The sequence below is a fragment of the Poeciliopsis prolifica genome, unplaced genomic scaffold, assembly GCF_027474105.1.
Source record: "Poeciliopsis prolifica strain line A6 unplaced genomic scaffold, Auburn_PproV2 SCAFFOLD005, whole genome shotgun sequence".
NCBI classification, from domain to species: Eukaryota; Metazoa; Chordata; class Actinopteri; order Cyprinodontiformes; family Poeciliidae; genus Poeciliopsis; species Poeciliopsis prolifica.
In genome coordinates, this window is record NW_026562380.1 from 4,638,778 (window position 1) to 4,663,993 (window position 25,216).

Sequence of the window (25,216 nt, forward strand, 5' to 3'; positions counted from 1 at the left end):
GTTAAACAAAACCTTGTTTTTTTTTCCCTCATCCATGCCATTATGGAGCCATTATGAAAAAAGTTGTCTTGTAACACTAAAAAGTTAATAAACCAGCTAAAATTTTGTTCAAATCAAACAAGTCTTAGCATTGAGCTATAGTCTGTCCTTGTTCTTGTCTCTTTGTTGGGTCCTAAAAGCTCTGAAATAATTACAGAATATTAGACTTTTCTTTAAAATACCAGTCTCCATATTTTCAGGCATCACTTATGGGAACTCTGGGTAATAAAAGGCAGAAGACCTTTTCTTGAGCAAAGCATTCTAATGATGGGCTTGTTGCTTATCAAGGTCCCTGATGTACATCAATTTTTCATCTCTTGAGATCTTTGAACCAAGTCTGACCTGACCTTCACGACCTCTAAGCAGTCAAAGGGTCACAGGGATTGTACTTTTTGATCCAACTAATGGTGCTGATGGAGAGAAACCATGCACAGCTACCACAAACTGCGAGGTCATACAGGGGAGCATAAACACAGGCATCTATAGGTATGCAAATGTGACTGACTGACTGACCACAACGGTACAATGGGAATAACAGGAGCTTGGGGCAGACAGTGCATCTGCCCCCATTAGCTTTAATCGCTGGGTTACATAAAAGGAAAAACATCATCAAGCTGCATGTGTCAAGCAAGAGACAAATGCTTCAAGCAGCTTCTGTTGTTTAGGGGATTGTTTGACCTTTGTGAGAACTTGACAGTGATTAAAGAATAGTTTAAAGGGACACATGGGTCAGGGGTCGTGGGTGAAAAGTCTGCACAGAGGGTTGTAAGGAGTCCTGTTCATTAATTTTGTCTCTTACGTGATTCACTCAAAATAACCAAAATTATTTTGTTTTGTGTGATTTACTTTGTTAAAATCTGAATAACAAGGCTTCTAACTAAAGGAACTATTTTTTTTTCAACTTTGAATCATGTTTCTTGCTCAATAATAGTTCAGCAAACATTTCAAGAGTTTCTCATAATATCTGAATATTGGATCACTAATAATTTTCAATTACTGGTATCTGTTGAGTCCCTTATTCATTAGTGACACTGAGAGTATGAAACCTGATATATTTTAGCTAAGCTTGGAGTATAAATTTTAAAAAATGTTTTTTTTTCTTTCTTAGCGTAAGCTATGTGAAATTACAACAAATACTGTGTTTACTATATGTTGTACAGGGTTAGGCTTTTTGTGACTTTGTCTAAATATTTAATTTAGAAAAGGAAAACAGAGGCTTACAAAAAAACAAATTGCTGATATCACTCATAGTCAATTGTGTGCTTCCAACTATTTATAAGTTAAATAACTAAATCAATAGACTTGTGGACTGAATAAATAAATAAAAATTCAGTGTATCCACTTGTGATTCAGAGTTATCAGTTCGGGGGGGAACCTGGCTATTGTTTAGTAAAGTGTTATTAAATTGATGCAGTGTGACTAAATGAAATGCATATGCAAAACACCTTGAAAAACAGGTGTCATCTTGCTAGTGTTTGTCTTGGTCTGTTATATAACATTAAAATGGAAAACACTAAAGTTTGAGGTTGTAAGGGTGCAAAATGTAGAAGAAAAAAAAGGAGATATGAGGCATCGGTATGCTTGCGTAGGTCAGGGTTATGATGTTACTGAGGTAAGGATGACTGCTGTGTTTTGCAGCTTTCTTCAGTTTAACTGAAGGCTTCATATGATAGTATAACCCGAGGAAGTGTGAACATAATGTTTAATGGAAATACACTTTTACTTATGTAATTTACAAACTTAAAAAAAATAAAATCAAATTAATGAGGTCCTTATGGGTTTGTATATGGATTTCTATTTTTTTTCTTTTTTACAGTTTTCTTCAACGATTTTATGTGCATCTTAATTGGGCCTCTGCCAGTGTGAACAGCAATTGTTCTGCCTGAAGCAGTGTAAACTCTGTGCACTGCAGAGAGGGGCATCCCCTGCAGGGTCTGCCTGTACCACCCCTCCATATGATGGTCTGTTGTGTGCCTGATGCCTGGGAGGTTTATGAAACCCGAGAGTCCAGTGTCTCAGTTTCTGCTCCATAGTGGTATTTTTCTTCCTGACCCATTGTTAGGTTACACATGACTTACCAGCAGGATAGAACAACAGCAGCCTCAAGCAGATGTTGCTCTGCTTGTGGTGTGGTACCAGTATGAGTTAATTGTACATCCCATTACATACTGTAGAAGGGGAAATGTGCATAAAGGATAAAAAGAGGATGTTATTACTTTCCTATCATTTTCAAAATATGAAAATGATAAATGATTTAATTCATTTGAGCTATCAATGAAATAAATTGGACCCCTGGAGCCTCTCAGAGTCTATGGTGCTTAGAAAGAATTTGAAAAAATTATATAATCATAATAAACTCAGAAATCATATCTATGGTGACATATTGTACTTGAATAGAAATACTATAATTTATTCTGAGTGTAGTTTTGTTGTATTCAATGTAAGACAGGGAAAAGTAGTTTTTGTCCACTTTTATTCTTTAATATGACCAATATTTCTCATATTCAAGTGTGTATGAAAAAAAGTCACTGGTTTCTTAAAAAGCTAAATACAATAAGCATTAGATCAAGGCACATACAAGACTGGCCAAAGGGCATAAAATGCACTTTGGTTTTTCAATTGTAAAGAACCGTTAACTTCAAATTGTGGCAACAAAAAAAGTGTCCATTTGGAAAATAATACTAAAATAATACTCCTGGGGGATTAAGGAGTTGCTGACATGGTGGTAATTTTTATGAAAGCCAACAAGATGGGGCTTTTTTGGCCTGCAGACTGGAATGACGTATGGTACATAGTACTAAAGAATGCCGCCATTGTCATTTGGCCATTCTACAAATAGAGTAAGTGGTAGAGGGGGGTCCTATGTGTCAGCCAGACATGTCTTCTTAGTTAAGGTTGGTGTGCTTTATGCCCTGTGCTGTGGCCTACAATCCTATCTGATACATTGGAACCCTGCTTTGCTGTGTTTTGTCTACCTGTAAAACAGAGCAAAATAACACACCCAGCAAAGCGGAAATAATAACATCATGGCACCTCATTTTTAGTTATTCATAGCCACACATTAGGTGAATACTTGAGTAAAATTCTTGGTCCATAGTAAGTGGAGACAGCTAGTCTCTGCTCATTCTTTAAGATCCTTTATCATGCGTGCTTGGTGAATTGGTCGATCATCTGTGCCTTACATTACTTGCCTTGTCATTTTTTTGCCTTTTTGTTTTTCTAACAGCCACAAAGTTAAAATAATGACCTGTGCTTATATTACAAGGTTTCCTAAAGTCTGATTGTTCAACACAGCAATGAAAACCCACTTTCACAGTTGACAAGTCATCATATCTTAATAGAACACAGAGTTTCTTTAGTCAGTTGGTAACCTTAAGCAAAGGAAATACAGTACAAATTACTACAAATCCCTAAAATATAGAATTGCATTTGATAGTTCAGTGACAGCCTGCAATTGGAATCTTCTCAGTCTTCATAAAATGTCCTTAAATATAAATTATATGGCAAATGTACAGAACATTGCTCCCTTAGTCTCATATATCCAGTGTTTTGTAAAAGTCTTGCCGCTCTGTTTTAGTCACACACTGCTCTTGGATGTCTGTGTGCATCATCATGAATGGGAATGATCTGAATCTGGTATTCCACTGTCTCTGTAGCTCCTGTTGTTGATGCTGTTCTCATTGTGTGGACTTTTGTATAAACTTAAGCCATTTGGAGGGAAAATTGTGTGTATCACAAACTCCTCCTTGGACACAGGCAGATGATTTATAGGTATCATTTGAAAAGAAGTTTCTCTTATCTCCAGAATGGAATTGTCCTTCTTGGTGCCAGCCTCAGCGTAGTCGTCCTTTCTCCGTCGACCTTTGTTGTAGGTGCAATTTCTGGAAAAAAGCGACCCATTCCTGTGCACATACCAGCACACCAGTGCCAGCATGATTATTGCCAAAAGAGCCACGGCCCCTCCGATAATGGCAGCCAAAGGCAGACTGGAATTTTTGTAAGGCTCTTTTTCCTGCTCTCTATTTAAAGTTGTAGTCGGTTGGTAGGATTTGTGAGGCCCGGTCTCTGTCTCGATGCAAACGGGGGTCTCATCTGACAGGTAAATATTGCTGGTCTCCATGGGAACCATGCATATCCTATAAGCAGAGTCTGGCTCCAGTGCAGTGAGGAGATACTCTGTCCTCTCTCCCTGCACAATGGTTTCAGTTATGGAGCCGAAGGCAGGGCTGTGTCCCAGCTTTAGCCAGCTGAGCCGCAGGGCAGTCATGGGTTGTGACACTCTCCATGATATATGAATTGCATCTGCACTACTTGATTTCACACTGATGGTGATGATCTTTCTGCCTGAAGAGCTGGTAGTACTGTGGTAATTCTTACTGATGTCAGGCCCTTTCACCACAGGCCTTCTGGTGACAAATGATGGCCACTGGGGCTGTGATGGGCGTAAATTGTTGGAGACTGTGCTTGTCTCATATGTGGAGAACAGTTCTGAATCAGCACAATCAAACATATCTGTGGTCAGATCTTTAATAGCCATGCCTTTGACCTTATCTGGGCCCTGGCACATGAAACCACGTACATTCACTTTTGTTGGCAGTGACCGCAACCAGTCTCGTACCCATTTCATCCTGCAAGTGCACTGCCACGGGTTGTTTCTCAGTAGAAGATGTGTAAGATTGTCCAAATCTTCAAATACACCCTGTGGGAGGCTACTTAGATTGTTACCAGATAGGTCCAGGCGGTACAGCTGCCTCAGGTAGGCAAAAGCCCCAGATGGCACCCGGTTTATGTGATTTTCTTGTAGGTGCAGTTTTTCCAAACTGGTGCCTGGGAGGTTTGCCGGTGGTGAAGTTAGGGAGTTTCTCACCAGTGACAGCTCAGTCAAGTTGATCAAGTTGATGAAAGCCATTTCTCCAATCCCACGGTTGTTTAGAAGGTTGCCATCTAAGATTAATCGTTTCAGATTGATGAGATCTTGTAACGACTGCTCTGAGATGGATGAGATGCGGTTATCATCAAAGCGCAGCTCCTCAATGCTCATAGGTAGGCCTATTGGGATGGTACTCAGATGGTTTCTGGAGAGAAAAAGCAGTCTCAAGTGATTACTGTCTCTGAAAGCCCCCTCTTCTATGCTGACTGCTGATACAGAGTTGTCATCCAGGTGAAGTTCCTCAATGTAAGGAATCTGAGCTAACGAGGCATGGGTTATCATTCGGACATTATTCTCCTGCAGGTGGAGCTCTTTTAGTCCAAGTGGAAGATTAGTTGGGAATTCATCCAGATTGTTGCAGTAAAGATAGATCTTCTCCACATTTACCAGTCCGCGGAGCTCTGTGGGGATGCCTGAACTCTTGATGCGGTTGTTTTGCAGAAAGAGCACTGTAGCATCCAGAGGCATCCCTGTAGGTATGGAAGTCAAGCCTCGGTCATTACAGTATATGAAAGTCCCATCACAACGACAAGTTGAGGGACACGAGGCAGAGGTGACCAAGGGGTTCGCTAGACCCAGCAGCAGCCCAATCCTTATTAGGAAAAGGACAAAGGACTTGCAGTGACGTACCATCTTGAAGGTGCGTATCCTGGCAGTCTAATCACTCAAAGGGCCCTGGGGAAAAGAGCAAAAAAGGCAGATTAATGGACAAGGCCCTGAGAGAGAGAGCCAAATTCCAGTTTTTGTAATTGCTGCAGGTTTGAAAGGTTTGAAAAGCTGCGTACAGCACTTTCTTGATTAAGTAACTGCTGAAAGAATCATTTTGCATTTTTCTGTTTGACTGATATGAACTGATTATGAGGAATAAGGTGGGAAGGCCTATCTTAAGGTTTTACTTTGTTCTTCTTTAGCGCTCACTGGAATTTGTTTTGTCATGCAAGTTTTCAAGGTAAATTCAATTTTAAAGCTTTGTGGTTGGAAGTATGTCTTAGGTTTTTGAACACAACTTACTAAGTGTTACATCTTTCATAATGCATTGAATCTTGATGCAAAGTTTTTTTTTGTTCGTTTCTTTGGGGGGGGGGGTATGTCTTGGCTATTACTAGTTTCTTACAACTTTGGGTTGTAAAGCCTTTGCAAATTGAGTTTTCACATTTTTATTCCGCTCACTGTTGATAACGTTGAGGCACTCGATTAAGACTATGAAAATGAAGCAGAATTCCCATTTTAATCAGCCAGAGAATACTTTGAGCTTTGGATGTACATTCACACCCACATTCATTTATCTTTTTAAAATGGGTATCTTATGAATAAATCAAAACGATTCAAAGCAATCTTTATTTACAATACCTGATTTTGAAGAGGCTGTAAATCCGTTCCAATGAAAGAAATATCCAATCAAGATTTCTTCTTAAATTTTTTGTTATCCTCACTGAAAGAAAATGTTTGTCCAAAGGGAGGGAGGATGGGTTCTGGTGATATCCTGACCTGGTCAGTATTTGCCAAGCTGATCCTTGTTTGGACGATGACCTCTTCTGTGTTGTCAAAGGCTCATTCTTTCAATGCCTTTGCCATGGCAGATAAGCTTGCAGAAAAAAGCATCCCTTTTTGCTAAAAAAAGAACGTGCACCCTTGGCTGATATTAAAAATCCCAGCGGCTGTTGCTGTAGTCAGGTTCAACAGCCATTACAGCCCCTTAGGTTTTTTTGTGTTTTCATAGAGATCCGTGAGTCGGACGGCAAAGAATCCTTCCTGCCATCAGGCTCGTCAGACATGATGGGTTGACACAAAGCCGGTCTGAGCCATGCCAATCCCCTTGGCCACAGGCTCAACCCTGGCCTGTTTGCTTGTGCCGACCGTGCTTTCAGGTAACCCAGAATCCTCTGCTTCCTTGTTGAGCCAGAACACACATTAATCCAGGGCTCAAGATCTTTTTCCTGAAGCAGATAACCAGTGTCCCCTTCTTCTCTAGAGAGCAATACGGGATAAGTTGCTGTTCCTGAAGGGCCCAATCTCCCTCATGCATCTGCACTTCGAGTCATCATGGCCTCCTGAAACCTGGGACAATGCTCTGAAAAAAATCACAATGATAACATTTAGTGGAGAAAAGCTCAAACAATAAAATAATGGGATTTATCGTAGCTTTCTGGCTAGTATAAGAACATTAGCAAATACTAGCTATCTAACTTCAGTATGTTCCAAAGTGTTCAATATTTATAACTGAAATGGTAATCTCTTATAATTATAGCTACTTTTACTATTTTAGTTAATAGTTAAGTGATATAAGTGATATTTAAATATCACTTATCACTTATCAGCCAATAAAATATGATAATAAACAACATGCTATTTGCAGCTTCTCACCATCTAGCCAATTCGATCATAATAATATGGCAATTGATAGCAACATGCTAATGCTAGCATGTCAATATTTTTCTTATACGTCTTGCTTTTTCATGGTTCAATAATTACAGCGCTAGAGTCCAGATTCCTGTTCAGTTCAACTAAACAGTTGAACTGAACAGTTTAGTTTAACTGTATGTGAGATTTAAACCAGGCAGTAAATATTTATACACAATATAGAGCTTTATGGGTAGTAGACACAAACATTACCATTTGTACAAAAACTTAGCAATTAATTGAGTAATAGTATTATTATAGCACTCAAGTCAATTAAGTTTAATTAAGTTTACAGTAAAAATGTCAGTAAAAATGTTTTACTGAAATTGACCAATCAGCCTTTTCCTAGTTGATCTTGACCTTCCAATTTTAGCTTTAGATGAACCACAAAAAAAAAAAAAAAATACATATTATTTTCTTTTTGTTAATAAAAGCTGAAAAATAAAAAAAGGTTGGACTTCTGAGTTTAAACTTATTTATTGGGTAGAAAAACAAAATAATTTTTGGGTACCTGACTAAATTTGATTTATAGGTATATCCCAGTCTTAAAACTACTTTACAATGTCACATTCAAAAACCCCTTCTTTTCCTGCCTTTTAGTCCATTGACCTTTTACTCCAGTTACTCTAAATAACCAAATCTTTTCTATGGAGATGGAGAAAAGAATGCTTGTGCATGCAAAACACATCTGTGATCTGGACCCCAAACTCAACAATAGGGGAGGGTGGAGCTCATGTGCCCTTCTCTCCCCGCTTCAATGCATAGCTGAGCTCTAAGTATTTTACAAGAGAACTGGACCTGTGATTAAAAATAAAGAAGTCTTCCCAAATTCTTTTGCGTGAAACAAAAACGGATCCAGTCAGAGCTTAGTGTAATTACTCACACTGTGAAAAGCACCAGTGACATATGAAGTCCATTTGAATTTCACATTAAGCAGAGGATGGGTGTTGCATCCCAACATGCTGCTCCCAGCTACTTCGTGTGACCCTTCACGCCCACCTCATCCTCTGCTTACACACACCAACTGACGTTTTCTGCTCACGAAAATAGATTTCCTTCACCAAAGTAAATGTTACGTTTCCTCTCAGAACACAATAGCTCTGTAACTATCAGTGTGCCCTTATGGCTGCTACCGTGTGCTGTAAAACATTCAAAGGGAAATTAGGAACAAGAAGCCCAGCCGTTTAACAGTTGTAACCCCTGACAAGGAGAAGATTAGGGAATTGAGAGGCTTGTAACTCGATTACAACTCCTGAGATGCTGTCTCATAATAACAGCCCCCCCTTCCTTCTGTTCCATCTAAACATGGGCTCTCTCTGTCCAGTATTACATTAGTAGTAGATTAGAGTCGAGGGGGAAAAAAAGCACCAGATGCGACCTCCAGTAACTTGTGGAATAAAGGGAGTCTGATGAGAGGAAAAAAAGATTAAATACAGTAATGGAGTTTCACAAAATGGCAGGATGATAGAGGGATATGGCATATCAGTCTGTTGGAATGAACTCTTAATGCAGCACTTTGTTGAGCTACTTCAATAGAAAATGTGATTTTTCTCAGGAGTTTTCCATTTGATTAATATTAATAAATATGTAGTTTCATTTAAATTGCTTGGAAATTTAGCATTTTACAAAAACAATTATTCTTTTCTGTTCCATCAAGCAAATTTTGACTTCTAAGGTTGTGCTATGGACTCATTCATCATTTATGGTCATCATTTAAGTCTAAACATGGTGTGTTCATGTTTAGACATTAACAGGATAACATCAAGAACACATACCAAGATTTTAAAAAAGTTTCTGTGTCATAACTGCTCAATTTTATGCTCCCTTTCATCCACTTGTTGCTGCATCCTGCCGAAGAGCTAACAGAAAGAATGCTCTTACAATTTTCTCTTACTTGCAAAAGAAAATCAATTTAGCCTATTTGGAAATAATTCAGCTTGCTGTAAAAAATATAATTGTGTAAACCAAAGAAATAGCATTCTTACTAAGTCTATCTGAAGAGTTACTAAATTTTGCAGGTGTCTGTCTCTGTTTCAAAATAACCCTTACAGTTTATAGTGGTATTATATATTAAGTTTGAACAGCAGGAGGGATTGTTGCTGTTATTCTGCCATAATTTTGTACTACCCATGCCTACCTGTGTTTTCGACTTATTTTTTTGCCATCAGAATTGTTAGAATCTCAGGTAAGAGCCCAGCTTTGGGTCAAGGGTTAAAAAAAACCAAAAAAAAAAACCCAAAAAACAGGGCAGTTATTTAATCAGATGGTGATTATTGGTATGTTGGGTATGTTTTTGCATAATTTAACAGAGCGTATTCGGGCCTGGATACTTTTCTCCCCTACTTTTTTTTTCCCTCTCCACTCATCGGATTTCAGGAGAGTGGCCCCTCTTCATTGTTTGCTCCAGGGCAAGCATGCAGACCTTGTAGTCTCACAGAGAGGATCGGGGCTGATGGGGTGAGGGTTACAAAAATGTAAACTTTTTATCAAAACTCATTTTATTTAAGCAGTGAATCAGTCAAGCCAAGCATTGTAATTGCATTTACCTGTCATAAATGTCCCTATATTTTGCATATTTATTTACATTTGAGTGTTTTTTAGAGCAGCTGAAGTTGTGGCAAATTTTTTTTTGTTTATTCTTTTGTGATGGATGCTTTTCTCCATCGTTTTGATAAGCTCCGCCAACAGGAGAGTGGGATTTCACTAGCTGCTATAGAGTGGAGCCTGCTTCGTTTAATCTGAACTGGCAAAGTTAAATTGACCATTGTGGAGGAAAAAATGGGCGCAAGTGTGTTTACAAGGGAGAAGAGCAGGAGAGACATAAAGCTGGACACTGATAGCCATTGTGAGCAGAATACACACAAATGTACATTAGTCTGAAATAACAGAGACAAGGGCTCAATGCCCTGGAGTCCTGTACTCTGCAAGAAATGCTACAAAATATCTCAAGCACAAACAATTTCATGCCTGTGTAATTATTGCAGAACATGATGACTTTTACTTTAGCAAAGTACTGAAAGTTTTGTAGGCTTGCATTTACGTATAGAGGAAAGAGCTGTGTAGAAATTGTAATGGCTGGCTCTTAAATTATTCATGAACTCTGAAATTAATTTTGAACCACAGTAGAGCTCTCCATTGGGAAATCAATTCTGTTATTATGTTGTTCTGATATTCACTCTAATTCACAATATTATTTTGAATTGTGACTGATTGCACAGGTACAGTTTTTGTTGGCTCTGTGATCGGTCCAGAAACATGTGCAAAATAGCTCATTAAGCAGGTAGGATTTTTTCAATGGAATCAGAAAACATGAATGATTTACGAGTATTATATCATTAAATTATATGTATATTTTCTAGTAATGAACAAGAAAAAGTCTTGAAAGCCAGTTTGTTCATTATTATTTGAAACTTGTTTCTGTGTTTAAATGCAGAGAATTTCTTATTTCTTAGATGAAGATGTCAGCGTACATGGCAGGGGTCTCCTGTGCTGCCAAATCTCCCAATGAAATGTTTATAATCGTATTTGAAATCTAAATGATGCAAATTATTTATATATGAAAAAGCAAAAACCGAGTGAAAAGAAAAATCTCTGAAATTTGGTATGTGGCCTCCTAATGTTATCTCTAAATAGGCTGAACAGATGATACTTTTGCTGGCCCATTAATAACATATAGGCCCAAGACAGACGGGGGTCTCTCTTTTGTAGCTGGCTGAAAGGAGAGATCTGCAGCAGCTGCAATTGTTTTTCCCCACATGGGGGTGGTAGGCACTGCGAGATGAAATTTATGTATGTGTGTGTGTGTATGTCTTTGACGAGCAAAACCCAAGACATGAATGCTTCTGTTAAGCTGCACAAACCTATCTTTGCTCAGGCTGGACACCTTTTCCAAAATAAAGGTATTTGTTAACCTCCCTGCTGTTTTATCCGAGGCACTCTCACAGTATTTATGGTTTTCTCACAACTTTGGATTTCTTCTTGACAAAATGTGTGAGATGTGTTTCTTAAATCTTGGAAAACCTGGTAAAAATACACCGTATTGGTTCTGTAAAATATAAAAGAACTGCATTAGGTTATTTTAGATTGGGGCCTGCAGTTCTGCAACCAATATAAACATTTCGCCACATGAACTGGGCATAAATATATATTTTATGCGTTCTTTTCTACAATTAGATTATTCCATCCTTTGTGACCTGGTTAGCTGTTAATCTTCCATATGAGTTCCCTCTGAAAAACAACTGACTGGGGACTTTAGCCTCAGGCAAGCTATCAGAGAGGAACTGGGCCTGTCCTCATGACTGCCATGTTTAACCAGCTTTCTTTTTCCATAATGAAAACAAGGGAAACCACCGTTGCTTGAGAGGAGAAGGAAGAAGTTTGCTGTGTGCAGAATTGGTGCACAGCTTGTGCACAGCCTTGGGGCCATTATTTAGAGCCTGGATGACCTTATCGTCTCATGAAGATAAAAGGCTCTGTTAAATTGGATTAACAACTGTCCCTGCCTCGGTGTTGCCAATAGGCATGCCGATATATTGTATTAGACTAATAGGATACATATCAGTTTGGAGGAAGGGAGAATAGCGCATGGTTGGTTTTAGTTTTAGGGATATGTTTCTGTGTATTAACGAGGTTGTTACATTGCAAGCGTGCAATTTTGCGAATTACTGTGCTTACCTATACGCTCCTGATGCGCGTAAAACTTGCATAAAATTGCGCGTTGCATTGCACGCCTTTTTAAAACATATAACTAGGTTATGATGACATTTTTCTTTTTTCTTTTTTGTTGGACGTGCGCTAACAGCCGATGGAAGTACTTCAGACAACGACCGAGAACGAGGGTTTAGGCGGCATACAGTCTCCCCAGCTGCCCCTTCATGTCCAACTCCGCGGGATCCGCGCTGCAATTTCAGGAGCGCACCAGGGTGTCTTCACAGGCTGCGACACCGAGACTGCTCCAGACAGTGAACCCCGCTAATCCCCTCCAAGTTTGCATATTCCTCCCAGACCATTCCCATACATACATGCGCCTCTCTGTGCAGCGCTTAAAATCTGGAATATTTGCAAGGAGCGCAAAGATTTGCGTTGTGCACTAGAGGTGCCGAGACTAAAATGTGATTGTGGAAAAACAATTCTGAGTTGGTGTTTTTTGTCATTGTCAGAAATGCAAAATTAAAGGGATTTTGTAGAGATCGCAGCAGCAAGTGGCAGGCACGGGGGGAAAAGGCTTGAATTGGTGACATAAAAACATATTCTGTGTGCTGCAAAATCTGTGCAGCTGAAGAAACGTTTTTCTGTGTTTGGAGAAAGGTGCGCTCACAATTTTATTATTATGGATATAAAAAGATTCGCGCCTGTCAGTATAGACAGGACCCGGTATTATTCGCCTGGAAAATAGGAGCAGTTCAGATTCATGCAACTCCTGAGGATTCCGCATTACTTTCAGTTAGTCGAAGAGGAAATCCAAAAGGCAAAAAAGAGAGAAAAGGGAAACACTTCCAACAGGACTGCTGTACTAGCAGAAAGATTACTTACCTCTCAAAACAACCAGCAAAATGAAAAGTAACAGGTATCCTCTTTAAATGTGGCTCAGAAGAGGGAATATAAAAATAATAATAATAATAAAAAATAATCCAATCCAGGCTAATGAAAATTGAAACGCAGATCCAAGTGAAGAAAGCGAAGAATAAACCCTCCTAACTCACACAGATTAAGAGCTACTTGGAGTTTATCTGTAGCAGCACTGCTCTGTTTTCAGTGGCAGCCCCCCTCACACAAATACACAATCAACTCGCTGTGAGAGGACATGGGCGCAAATGTGGACCTCAGTACAAATGTGGAGTTGTGTGCGCCTCTAGCTCTGCTTCAATAGAGCTCTGATGTCATCTGGGGGAGGTCCTTCCTTCTTTTGGTTTCTCTCTCTCTCTTCCTCTCTCTCTCTCCGTCTCTCTCTTTCTCCCTCCGTTGTGGTCTCTGTTTTAGTGCAGTTCCGATTAGGCGCACTAGGGGGAGTGGAGGAAAGAGGAAAAGGCAGAGATTCACTCACCACAAAAGTCAGAAGGGGACCCCAAAATATAATATGTATGAGAATGTAAGTGAATATTAGCAAAACTGTTATTACCTGTGTCACTTGATCTAAAGAACAAAATCAATTTCCATTTTTTTTTATAAAGAATGACATCCTTTGTCATGAACGCTGCAAGGGGTGTTTTGTCTCAGGTGTCATTTTTTCAGTCTTTGCACAATAGACAATTAAATGAGTTCGTGTTTTAAAAATAAAAATATGTGAAGGGCTTAAAAAAATAATCAGATTTTATTTTTACATTGTCCGCTAAAAGCTATTGTTTGGTGTTGGACTTGAATAGTTTATAAGAAATTATGTGCAAATTATAACAAACTTTTGCCCATTCATCCAACCATTATCTTAACCTATCTTTGCAGGGTATGAAGGAGGGGCCTTAGTGCCTATAATTAAGATTTTACGTACTAGACAAACATAAAGTAGTGTAAGTTTGAATGGAAAACCACCCCCCAAAAAACACAAATACTAAATGTGGCATTCCAACCTTTTTCTGCCCCATTTTACATTGATTTTCCTAAAAAGCTAGTGCAACCATGTTGCCTTCAAAAGTCACATACTTGGTGTGCAATTTAATCTTTGTATAAAACCAGATGTTCTGTGAAGCTTTAAATCTTAATAGAGAACACTAGTAAACAAATGGCATAATGAAGAACATTAATCAGAAACCAGCCAGAAGCTCCATACTAACTCTAACTGACTCTACTGGAAAGCTGCAGTGATTCACAGCTCAGGTGGGAGAAACTGTTAACAGAAAACAGTCATAAGGTTTGTCACATAGGGAAATAGAAAATAGGTTAAAGAAAGTACTTGAGTTAGATAAGATCACTACTGAACTTTTCTCCTAGATTCAGAAAACAGTAGAAAAATAAAACTCTCGGGCACCTCATCCCACAGTGAAACATGTGAGTGGCTACATCATGCTGTGGGACTGCTTATTTTAATTAAGGACAGGTGAAAGTTGACAGGAAGATGGATGGAGATAAATACAATCCCAGAGAAACCCCATTGGGGTGCACAAGTCTTGAGACTGGGATAGATGTTTCAGCAGCACAACAACTATAATATATAATAAGAACTATAATGCAATGGTTTAGATAAAATATTGTGTGTTAAAATGACCTAGTCAAAGACGAGACTTAAATCAAGTTGATGTTGTGCATCTAATTTAATACTTGCAGCTATAATTTTAGAGAACATTTGTTGAACAAAGACTTGACTTAGAGGGCCTGAAGACAAAAGCACACCACACTTTTCAGATTTTTATTTTTAAAACATGTTAAAACACATTTTTCCTTCACTTTGCTACAATTATTGTGTTGAGTTTGGCCAAAGTCCCCAAGAAGCACATTAAAGTTTAAATTGTAATGTGACAAAACGTTGAAAGTTGGTTTATACAGCTTAATGCGGCTTCTTATGTAGGCCTCTTTTTATGAGCCTGCATTTAGATGATTACAAATAAGTGTATTGATACGTCATGAGCGTGAGCTGCTTTAACATATCTGAAATGTTTCTTGACCTTTTTTTCTTTGTCTATTTAGATGAAGCCAAACAACAGGTATGTTGTTTGAAGCCAACAACAAGGTCCATATCAAAGGTCTGCTATAGCAGAGATGAGGCAGTCAGGGGTTTTACAGAAGAGGGTCTGACCTGGCCAACACCTTTTTAGTCTGCGTCATCTGGGTTTTCCCCTTCTGGCTACTTGACAAGTCGGACCCCACAGTCGCAACACGTTGCGTTGCCATGCCATGCCATCTGTTTATTTCTTGTTGAATGGCATCATCTTGTTGATGCCTGCAGAGATCAGTTCTCTGAGAGCTGTAAAATTTAAAGTGAGAAATTTTAGACTCCTGTCATTCACCGTTACGTTCGATAATTATTTCAAACCTTTACAATCCGGCTTTTAAGTGCTTTGAGGGTCTGCATTAATTTTCAGTGAATGCTCAGATTTATTGGAGAGCGTCTGTACTCTCTTGCTGTGGGAATGCAGAAAAATCTTTCTCTTTGTCATGACAGGGATGCTGTTCTGTAATAATTAACGACATCCTTAAAACGGGAAAACAATCACAAAGAAAAATCTCTTCTGAAGCAAAACCGGAGGCTCACTAAAGAAAGGAAAAAGCTGGCTTTTTGAAAATGAGGACCGCTTGCAGGGTATCTTAGCGATAATATATGCTCAGCTCTGTTCATGGGGTGTTAAACAAACAACAGAAAAGCTCAATGGCTGTCTTCATCATCCCATATTCGGATTTTGCCAGGGACAGAATGTGATCTAACTTCAGCCTCTGCAGCACAGGGTTTAGACCATGATTGCCATCTTAACTGGAGTACCTAATTGAACAGACACTTAAGCCTGGAGCATCTGCCGAAACTGCTTAGACCTCCACTGGAGGTTCTCTGATTTGTTTGCTTTCCAGCTGGAGTGACTCTCACTTTTGTTTGCGACACAATGGGATTCCAGATTCCTTCCTGTCTGTATGCTATTAATTTGTTAACTAAAGCACGTTTAAAAAAAAAAAAAAAAGAAGCAATTTCTTAGCCTAACCATAGTAGCCCAGGTGTTGTCTGTCAGAGACTTTAGGGCGATAAAAGGTCAACCTTGGACATCCTGGCCTGATCCGTGTCTTCCTTCCATGGGGACAGAGCAGAGAAATCTGTGTCTAACCTCAACATGTCTTCCTCTCCTAAATCGACTGCAGACACATCTGTCAGCGACTGGTGATTGACCCCCCTCTTAGACGTACAAAGAGCCCCACTGGAGGACGAAGGTGTTGGGTTTCTGTTATCTCAAGACTGGGGGAAATCTGTTGCCCCTGTTGGTCTTTTGTTGAAGGGGGAAAGGTGCTCTCCTTTCCCAAGGACATGCTCCAGTCTGTCTGGCTACTTTTAGTGTTTAGACAACATTAAGATTGCTTCCTACTTTGCTGTGAAGTTGATTTTGACCTTTTATAATCTAGTTTCTTCTTTGTCTTCATTATAATACTCGGGGCCTTTTTGTTTTGTTTTGTTTCATCAAATGCATTGAAATCGTTAATTTATCAACTTTTTTTTTTGCTTGAGCTACAGTCAATACGCTGGGGTTGCAGTTGACTGGCTGTGTCCTACTTTCTTGGACTTTCTGCAGGACACGTGGACACAGTTGGATTTGTCCTACGTAAGCTCGGTGTTATGGCTGTTCTTGTTATAAAAAGACAATAAATCCCAAAACTGCTTTGACGCTCATGTGGGAAAATGCACTGATTGCGCCTCCTGTGCGCCAACCCTCTGGCTTGAATTCATTATTGACATTAACATGTTTTTAACCAATGCCAAATTAACAGGAACATGTAAAAGCTGGCTGCCAAAACTCCCGCTTTGTTTTTCAGTTACCTTTAGCTTTATTTGCATATTAACCCTCAGCAGGCAGTCCTCAGTGATCTTTGCTCTGGGCCTTTCTTTTTTTTTTTTTTTTTCCCCATCCGGAAAGACAGCTTTTCAGAATCAAAATGGTTTAACTTTGATTTGTCCTGTTAGTTTTGTTGCCACATTCACATTTTATATTTGGAAAGGATGTAATCAATGTGACATGAATGGAGAGAGCAAAAGCACAAGTCGGTGAAAGTGCAAAAAGAACATGGATGTCAGATTTTATTGATGTGAGCCTGATTCAAATGTAATTTTTGATGCTATTAACCAAAATAGTTGTGTTGACTGATAGAATTTGAGTCCTCGTGCATATAAATACAATGTTGGTTACGAGTCATTGTTTTGCTTGGGGTTGCTACCATGCCTTGCAGTAAGGCATTAGTCTTTTCTAATGGAAATTCCAGATGTGAAAGATAGGATGACCCTTCTTCATGTTTAAAGAATCAACAACAGAGACAACATGGGGGATCCTGCTGCTCAGAGGCCTTGGTCAGCACTCATTCAGGACATGGATTCATAGACAAGCAAAAAACCTAAATCAGCTGTTTCTCTTCTTGTCTTTTGTTGGTTGCTTTTGTGCCTGCTGGTGTGTCGTCTGCTTCGATGGGGAAACATGAGGCTGAGAGAGCCTCAGAGTAGAAAGGGGGTGGTGACCATTCGACTTGTCAACCTCCAGGACCTCCTGTCAGTTAATGACCCAAAACACAATGCTCTCTGATCAGATTAGATAGAGCATGCTTCCCCCACGACACTAATCAGCACAATAAAGGAGATAAAAGACAGAATTATCATATAATGTTTTCTCAGATGAGCGTACATTGCCAATATAGCTAATTGAAGCCCACCTTTGTCCTACTTTATAACCGGTTTACTACTTCTGCACTAAAATGTATTTAGCTAACTTAGCATCTTTTACCAGCTGTAGTTAAACTCTAGCATTTATCTCTTCACTGGACTGAACATGTCTGTGTAAATGCTGACACAATCTTTAAGACAACATGCAGTAGTCCTTCAGTATAGTGTCTTAGTCTACAGAGAACACATGTAGGTGTTCCATTAAAAAGGTCAGTTGAAGTTTAAAGTTGTAAAGAGAGGAAGTTGGTGCCAATGTTATCGAGGGGAACAAAGGTGCTCATGATAAGATAAAATAGATTATACAGTACCTCGTGGATTGCAGTGTCTTGTTTGCTGGATCACTACAGGAAATGTGGGTATTAGGTAAACATATTGCCCTAACAGACACAACTGACATCACAGATATCAAAGTCCTCACTTATCTTTGAAAGACATGAGTCTTGAAGCAGTGGATGTTCAGAATTTTGAACAAGAGACATTTCAAAATGTTTTTAGACGGTTGTTGCTCTTACAGATGCAAATGTCTACTAGAAATCAGTGATACAGTGATTGTTACACTTGGTTGATCGGATAAGAAATTGCATCCGGAAATGAAAGATCAAAGCGTTCTATTGAGTTCTTTTTCTGCAGCTAGTCAGTTTTAAGATTTCCTTTAATATGAATCACACAAATTAACTAATGACACCCTTTGGACTAGAAAATATCTTAGTTAAAGTTAATTTCACTGGATTAAGGTCAGAGTATCTAATTCTTGATAATAAGAATTAGATCCTAATTGGAGCAGTGGTGAACCTTTCCAGGTAATCTCACTTCTGTTTGGGGTCATTTTCAATGCATTTTCGATGCTGTTCTCAGCTGAGCTGAGAGACCCTTTGGTGGAGGAAAAAAGTTCCTTAAGAGCAGCTGAAACATTACTTATTAAATTTTATAGCCTTAAAAATAACCTGGAGATAACTTCATTGGTGAGTTTTCTCTTTGCATGATTCACAGGAACAGTATTGAAATATGTGATTAGCTGAATTACAAATAAATTATTTAAAATAGTCAAGAAGCATGTAGCATTAGCCTAGCATTTCAGCACAAATTAATGAAGCAACAGCGTAGCTATGTTTTTGTGACTCTTTCGCAAAACCTGGAAATCCAGAGCTTTAAATTTCACCTAAGGATGTTTTCAGGTGACACTTTCAGCTGCCCCTACAAAAATGTTGGCATTCGTGCCTCACTGTCTGACAGCAGTGTTCCTTCGTACATCCCAAGTGACTCGGATATCAGATGTCTAGTCTGCAGCCAGGAGCCACATTCAAAGGAGCCCCTACAGAAAGAGGCGATTGGGAAATAAAAAAAAAAGACTGTTTGAAGTGAGGAGACATCTATGACTCTCTTGAAAGAAATATTTGTAAAGCACCCACCCACCAATTAACAGGAGCGCGCAAGGTGACTGTGCTGGAGTTGTGAATGACACATTTTGAGCATAACTGGAGTAACTGGAGAAGAGCCTTTTTATCTCGCTGTTGCCGGGGTGATTTTAGGTTAACGTTCAACGAGACCAAGAGTGTCTTAGGTATGTATTACACTGTTGCTGCATCAGATTTCAGAGGGTTCCAGTTTAATCTACATATACATAAAATTTGTTAATCCTCTGTGAGGTTTTTTTCCCCTCTGTCTCTTCTAAAGCATGAGACCTTCCCAATTTTTTTCTAATGACAACACGAATAATTTAAAGTATTAAAGTTATAAACTAACAATCTCATTTAGATCTTTTCTCAAGGTTGACTAGTAACAACTCCTTAAATATTGATAGAACATTTTAGAGACATTTTTTTCTGCATATAGTTTATTAAAATACATAGAAATACAAAAATATCTACTACTAAATCAATAACATATTCAACAAACTCTCAAGAATCGATTTGGTTAAACTAAAGAGCCACCGTGGCGTAGCATAATTTGATCACCTAAAGCAGGGGTGGACTGGAACCTGTGACCTAAAGCATCTCCACTGATAGGTTTCATCTTACCTTCACTGGCTTACAGCAGCAGATTGCGGTGCAGGGAGAGAGTTTATCTTTCCAGATCAAGATGTTTGTCTTTTTATCTGTGCTAACAGGTGTCCTGATGTCATTACTCTGTTTTAAGCAACCATCGGCCTGTGGACTCTCTGTACAATATCGCAGCTGGTATTTCCAACGTGTTTATAAATGAAGTTGGGAACCACATGCATAAATTAAATGAAAGACAGAGATTGTGAATGCAGCTTTGTGGAGAGTGTTAGTATGCATTTGCAGTGCATCTTTCACCATTAAACAGGCACCAGCAGGAGGAAGACATAATAAATTAGAATACTAGCTCAGGCTTTTATTTTCACACACCAAAATGAAGGAGGTTAAATATAGCACAAAGTTTCCGTCTTTAAGCATAGCAAACTTTTGTAGTTGGCTTATAGTATTGGTGCATCTTCAAGTTGTTGATGGTTTTGTAGCTTTAGCGAAGGTCAGTTAAAGTGTGTTTTTCTAATTTTGGTAATTTTTAAAAAAATTAGCTCATTCTGCTGCTGCTGCTGCTGCTGCACTGAGCTTTTTGTTAGGTTCATGTGAACTTCTAAAGGAGAATATCCACAGCTTCTAGACAGCGTTTTTACATTCTTTCTGGCCCTAAAATGATGCAATAGTTGGGTGAGACGAGGTAAAGGCTGAACTCCAATGTGTGACTTAAAGGAGAGAAAAAGAATAGCAGGAACATGTTTTTCTTCTTCCTGCTTTTAAACTGACACTTCAAAGACACCCAGAGTGTTTCAGGAAATTTAGAAGCAAGATGTGGATTGAGGAGGTGGTGTGTTGCGTAAACAGAAGTCCTGCCTTTATAGCCACCATTTGTCACTTGGGCTATATCAAGATGCAAATGTATACGTTTTGAATGAAGCATAGGTGGTAAGAGCCGAGCAGCGAGACCTTACTAGCTTGTTCTGCTGTCCGTGTGAAACTGGATTTGAAAGGGCATTGGGTTCTCTCTTCAGATGCTTTTGTGAAGATGTAAAGGTGATTTAACTGGCTAACCAATATGCATTTTTATATAAATAAAGGTCATTGTTAATGAGGAGATTGACCAGCATTTCTGGCTTAAAAACATTTATTACTTTGAGTTTATTGTTTGTTTCTGTGGTCCATTTTTAGCAGTGTGTAATACTTTGCCAGGCACTACCTTCTATATTTAAGATGCCTGCATTGGGGGTTGGCGTAGCGGTGCAGCAGGTGGCCAGATGCGGAGGCTACAGTATTAATGCATGGTGGAACCATCCAGGGTTCAATTCTCAACCTCAGGAACAAGGCTGTGTGTGTTCCCTTTGGTTCTCTGACCATTTCCTGTTTCAAACAATGTGAAGAAGAGATGTCAGAGTTGCAAAACTGCACTGCTCCAACTACAAAATAAAATAACAATTTTTGTATATTCATTTTTATATCTTTGTTGTGGTCTTATATTAACTATTTTTTCCCACAGAGATAGCTAAAAAACGTATTATTACAATTATTACAAGTGCCATTTATTGTGAAATACATAACATGAACATTTTACAAGAATACTTTCGTCAAATTATTTATGTTTGTTTATTATGGATTTATTTATTACCTAGCTGAGTTCTGAATGAAATTCCTGACACTAAGTTTTGTTTTGGGATGAATATTGCATTGTTCTACTTTTGCAAGAGATCCATATGAAGTACATTAACTTTAATGTATTTGTAAGAAGACTAAAAGTGAAGAAGTTCAAGAGGTGCAGCATGAATGCCTTACAATATAGAATTAGTCATTTTAAGTATTGTTTTAATGCTATGGAAAATTATTTTTGAAGAGCTTTTTTTTTTCTTTTTTTGAAAAGTGAAGCCCAAATTCTTCCAAATCCATAGAAGCGCAGCGTTCAACTCTTGCAGCAGCCGCCCCCAGCTCTCTCAGGATTGGGAAACCCCAGAGGAGGCTCCATTTAACCCCTTAGGATTAGTGCTCATGCCTACTTTAGCACCAGTAAAAGGGAAAATGTCTCAGCACATTGAGTCAACAGGGACTCAGGCTTGCTCTGCTTGCTTCCCACACTAAAATGGACAATAAAAAAAAGAGAAGAAAACGAGAGAGAAGCTCTGACTTGAATAGAGTTGGATATTTGCTTTACCGTTTGCCCTTCCGCAGCCTTCACAGTACATTATTGGACCAAAAGTATGAGGCAGTAATCTCAATAATATATTCCAAGCTGGTGTGTAGAGATTTTCCTTGAATATTTTATCTGCATCAGTTAGTCCACTTAGAGTTGAAGGAAGGTTGCTAGAAATGGGAGATTTTGCTATTTGCATACCTTGTTAGTATTAAAATTGGGTTTATTTCGGCTTATGCTGTGTTGTTTTCAGGCAGCAGTTTCTCATCGTTCTTTCGTCTTGTATGCCTAAAAAAAATTCCTCTTTTGTCTTTTAATCATTATTCTTGCTCTGTTTATGATGTATCAGAGAAGATATTTGTCGGAAGAGTTCTGAGTGGAAAGCAATGATGTAGAGTGAGTCCGGTGCGGTGTCAGAGGGCGTGGCATCTCTCACTGGGGTTCCTGGCTCTGTCAAGGCTCAGTCTATTGACTTTAGCCCTCGCTGACATTCCCTTGTGTTTGTCTAGGCTTTCATCACAGCTCTGTTCAAACAAACGACAGCCACTGGAAAGACATTTTCTCGCTAACTCACAGGAAGACGCACACGTGTGCGCACACATGTACGGACAGACTTTGATTGGACTTCATAGCAACAAGTGATGATCTAGATCAGAGTCAAAGCCATAGCAGCTGTGTTATGTCCAATGGAGTTCTTGGAGAAATAATGACTGAAATGAGTATGTCCTGCTGTCAGGATAGAGCTGATTAGTAGATTGTGGGAGGGTAAAAGCCTTCATTTCATTCTCTAACAGAAATAAAAAGTAGCAGGTTTACATCTCACCACATTTTCTGTTTCTTTCCCACCAAGTCTGGCGCTGCAGATCTCAGTAGTAAAAAGCTGGACTGTTTCCTTCCTCTTTAAGCAGAGCAGCTTTTTTTTTGAACATAAAAAAAATAAAAGCAGAAACGTCATTGTTCATTGCTGTTCATTTCTTTAAGTGCACATTTCTTTTGCCAAAGAGAATATGCCAAAAAAGAAACATTTTGATCTAACACAATGTGCTGGTCTTGGCAACCACTACGAATTTCTTCCTGATAAAAAAATATATATATATATTTAAAGAGTTGTTGTTGTCAACTTCATCAAAAGTAAAATTAAAAACCCAGAACTTTCTGGAAGGACTACATATATATTCCTTGAGGACTGAGAACTGGGCCTTGGCATCTCCTAGAATGAGCTGCATGGTGCTGCCAGGAAGAAGAAGGTCTGGGCTTTCCTTCTGGACCAGTTACCCCTCACAAACCAACCCTGGTCTAGGACAAAACAACAAATGGATGTATTGGTTTTGCATTTTCTGTTGTAGCTGGTATGTATTGTTCAGTCAGCATGGGAGGGAGCCAGCAAGCATTTTTCAGCCAGTCAAGCAGGACGAGTGTCTTCTACTGATGTGGATCGGGGTCTGGAAGGCTTCCCAGGACTCCAGATTTCACTCTTGCAGTGGTGGCCATTCTAGTGGAGGAACAGATGAGAAGCGTTGTCTAGCAAAAGTGACATCACTGCCACTGAAAATGGAGAGTGCTTAGCATCTCAACTCAGCTGCGATGTATGGAAGAGACAGTTTTAGAAAACAGGTGCAACCCACACCTGCATGTGTCCCATCCACCTTGCTTAATTAGAGTTCAGCATCCTCCTAATGAATATCCTCATTCTTGTCTCCTTTGTATTTGTGCTTGTGTGTGTGGGAGCCAATAGGCTCAATTGGGAATTATCTAGTGGTCCCTGGAGAACGCCTCTTTTCTTCCTCTCTGTTTATCAAAATACTGTGGAGAAGCTCAAGGAACCCATACTGATCTACTGGAAATCACTGAATCTCACTTCACACCTTCAGGTTTATTTCCCACTAAGTAAACTACATGAGCACTTTTTTCTGCAATAAGAAAGCCCCAATTGCAAACTTTTTATTTTCATAATTCTTTGCTGTGCCAGCAGATTCTTATAGTGGTGCAGTGGGGAGAAACAGAGTCCCTCTCTGTCACCAGATCTTGCAGTGGGTTGGCGGGGATCAGTCAAATAACTCATCAGATCTGAGGCTTAATGTGTCAGAAGTGTGAGCATGTAGAGGAGCTGCAATCTGTTTGATGTGCAGTCATCTGCTGGGTTGTAATTGGGACTCAGGCCTCTGTTCCTTTGAATGCACTCACTTGGAATTCTCTTTAGAGACTGTGTTTGATTTTTCTTATAGTCTGATGGTTAGAAGAGACTTTGCACTTGTCTAGCTGTCAGAATAGTGAGCTGCTGTCTGAGAAACTCTTGTGGAGATGCAATTGACAAAGTCCCAGCCAGTTTCTATTTTTGTTAGTTTTAACAAAGTTTGTTCCTTCACCTCTGAAATCTTTTGAGGTTTTCTTGACTTACCTTTCTGACTGATCTTTCTCTGGCAACCCCGTTGAATTGCCTCAATCATTGTGGACCACCAGGCTCTGAGGGCTAGCAAACACACATAGCTGCACAAGACCCCAGGGAGATGTTAATATTAATGTGAGGATAAAACACATCAAACTCTTGCAACACTTCCAAATTTATCTTAGGTTTTTGATTGCTGTCTGGAGACTAGTAATCTTGTCACCTCTTGGGATAGACTGAAAAAAGTGGAGTTTTGTTTATAGGTGATCCAGGAAGCAATTCAATTAAGAGGTTACTGCTATAACTTTATCATTAAACTGCAGAAAAAGCTAAGTTTTGCAACTGATTCCAGCTGCTCCACACTAATTTCAATATGTAATTTTTTACTCAGAATAATCTGATTAATTTGCACTTAAACGTTAGAAAATGTTCATATTAATAATTGCTACCTGAGCAAATAAATCCCAATTTGAAAGTTTTTTTTCCCCCTCAAGTGCTGGCCATTCCAGGAGAGATATCTGGCATATTCAGCTTAAAGATCAGAAAAAACTGTTATTTATAACCGATGCAGAGCTGCATCACTCTTAATCACTCAACAGTTTCCCTTCAGAAAATTCATATTGATCTCTGAGGTAAACAGTCTTCCTATACTTACTGACCATTTAGTGTTCAAATTTTAAACTTCTGATTGTGTCGGTCGCCCACTTTAATTCCACTTTGTTTCACAACGGGATTGCAGAAACAAACAGTTTTTCTCATTAGTTTGTCAGCATTTCTGCGGCTTCTAAAGGTGCCTCTTCTGCTTGATGGTGGCCATGGTGAGAGTAGATGTAATTGCTAATTTAGCTAAAGTGTGGAGAAAAGCAAACAGAAGGAAGAATCTGAAATGACCAGACTACATCTCTTTCCAGCTGCCTAATCTACTCAGGTAATTCTCCTCAAACCCACTGAGTCCATGCAAGCGATTGAATTTCAATGAATCTCT

General features: G+C 39.1%; 2 protein-coding genes across 2 annotated transcripts in view; one reads left to right on the forward strand and one right to left on the reverse strand.

The window, feature by feature from the left end:
- Nucleotides 1-25,216, forward strand: part of macrod2 (mono-ADP ribosylhydrolase 2) — a 443,628-nt gene that overhangs the window by 70,675 nt on the left and 347,737 nt on the right. The gene's annotated exons all lie outside the window — the stretch shown is intronic.
- On the reverse strand, nt 2,496-13,213 carry flrt3 (fibronectin leucine rich transmembrane 3). Its single transcript, XM_055030010.1, has 3 exons — nt 12,902-13,213; nt 6,320-7,040; nt 2,496-5,644 (listed from the first exon to the last, which is right to left on the reverse strand). The coding sequence occupies exon 3, from the start codon at nt 5,600-5,602 to the stop codon at nt 3,650-3,652; it is 1,953 nt and encodes a 650-aa protein (XP_054885985.1). The 5' UTR covers nt 5,603-5,644; nt 6,320-7,040; nt 12,902-13,213; the 3' UTR covers nt 2,496-3,649.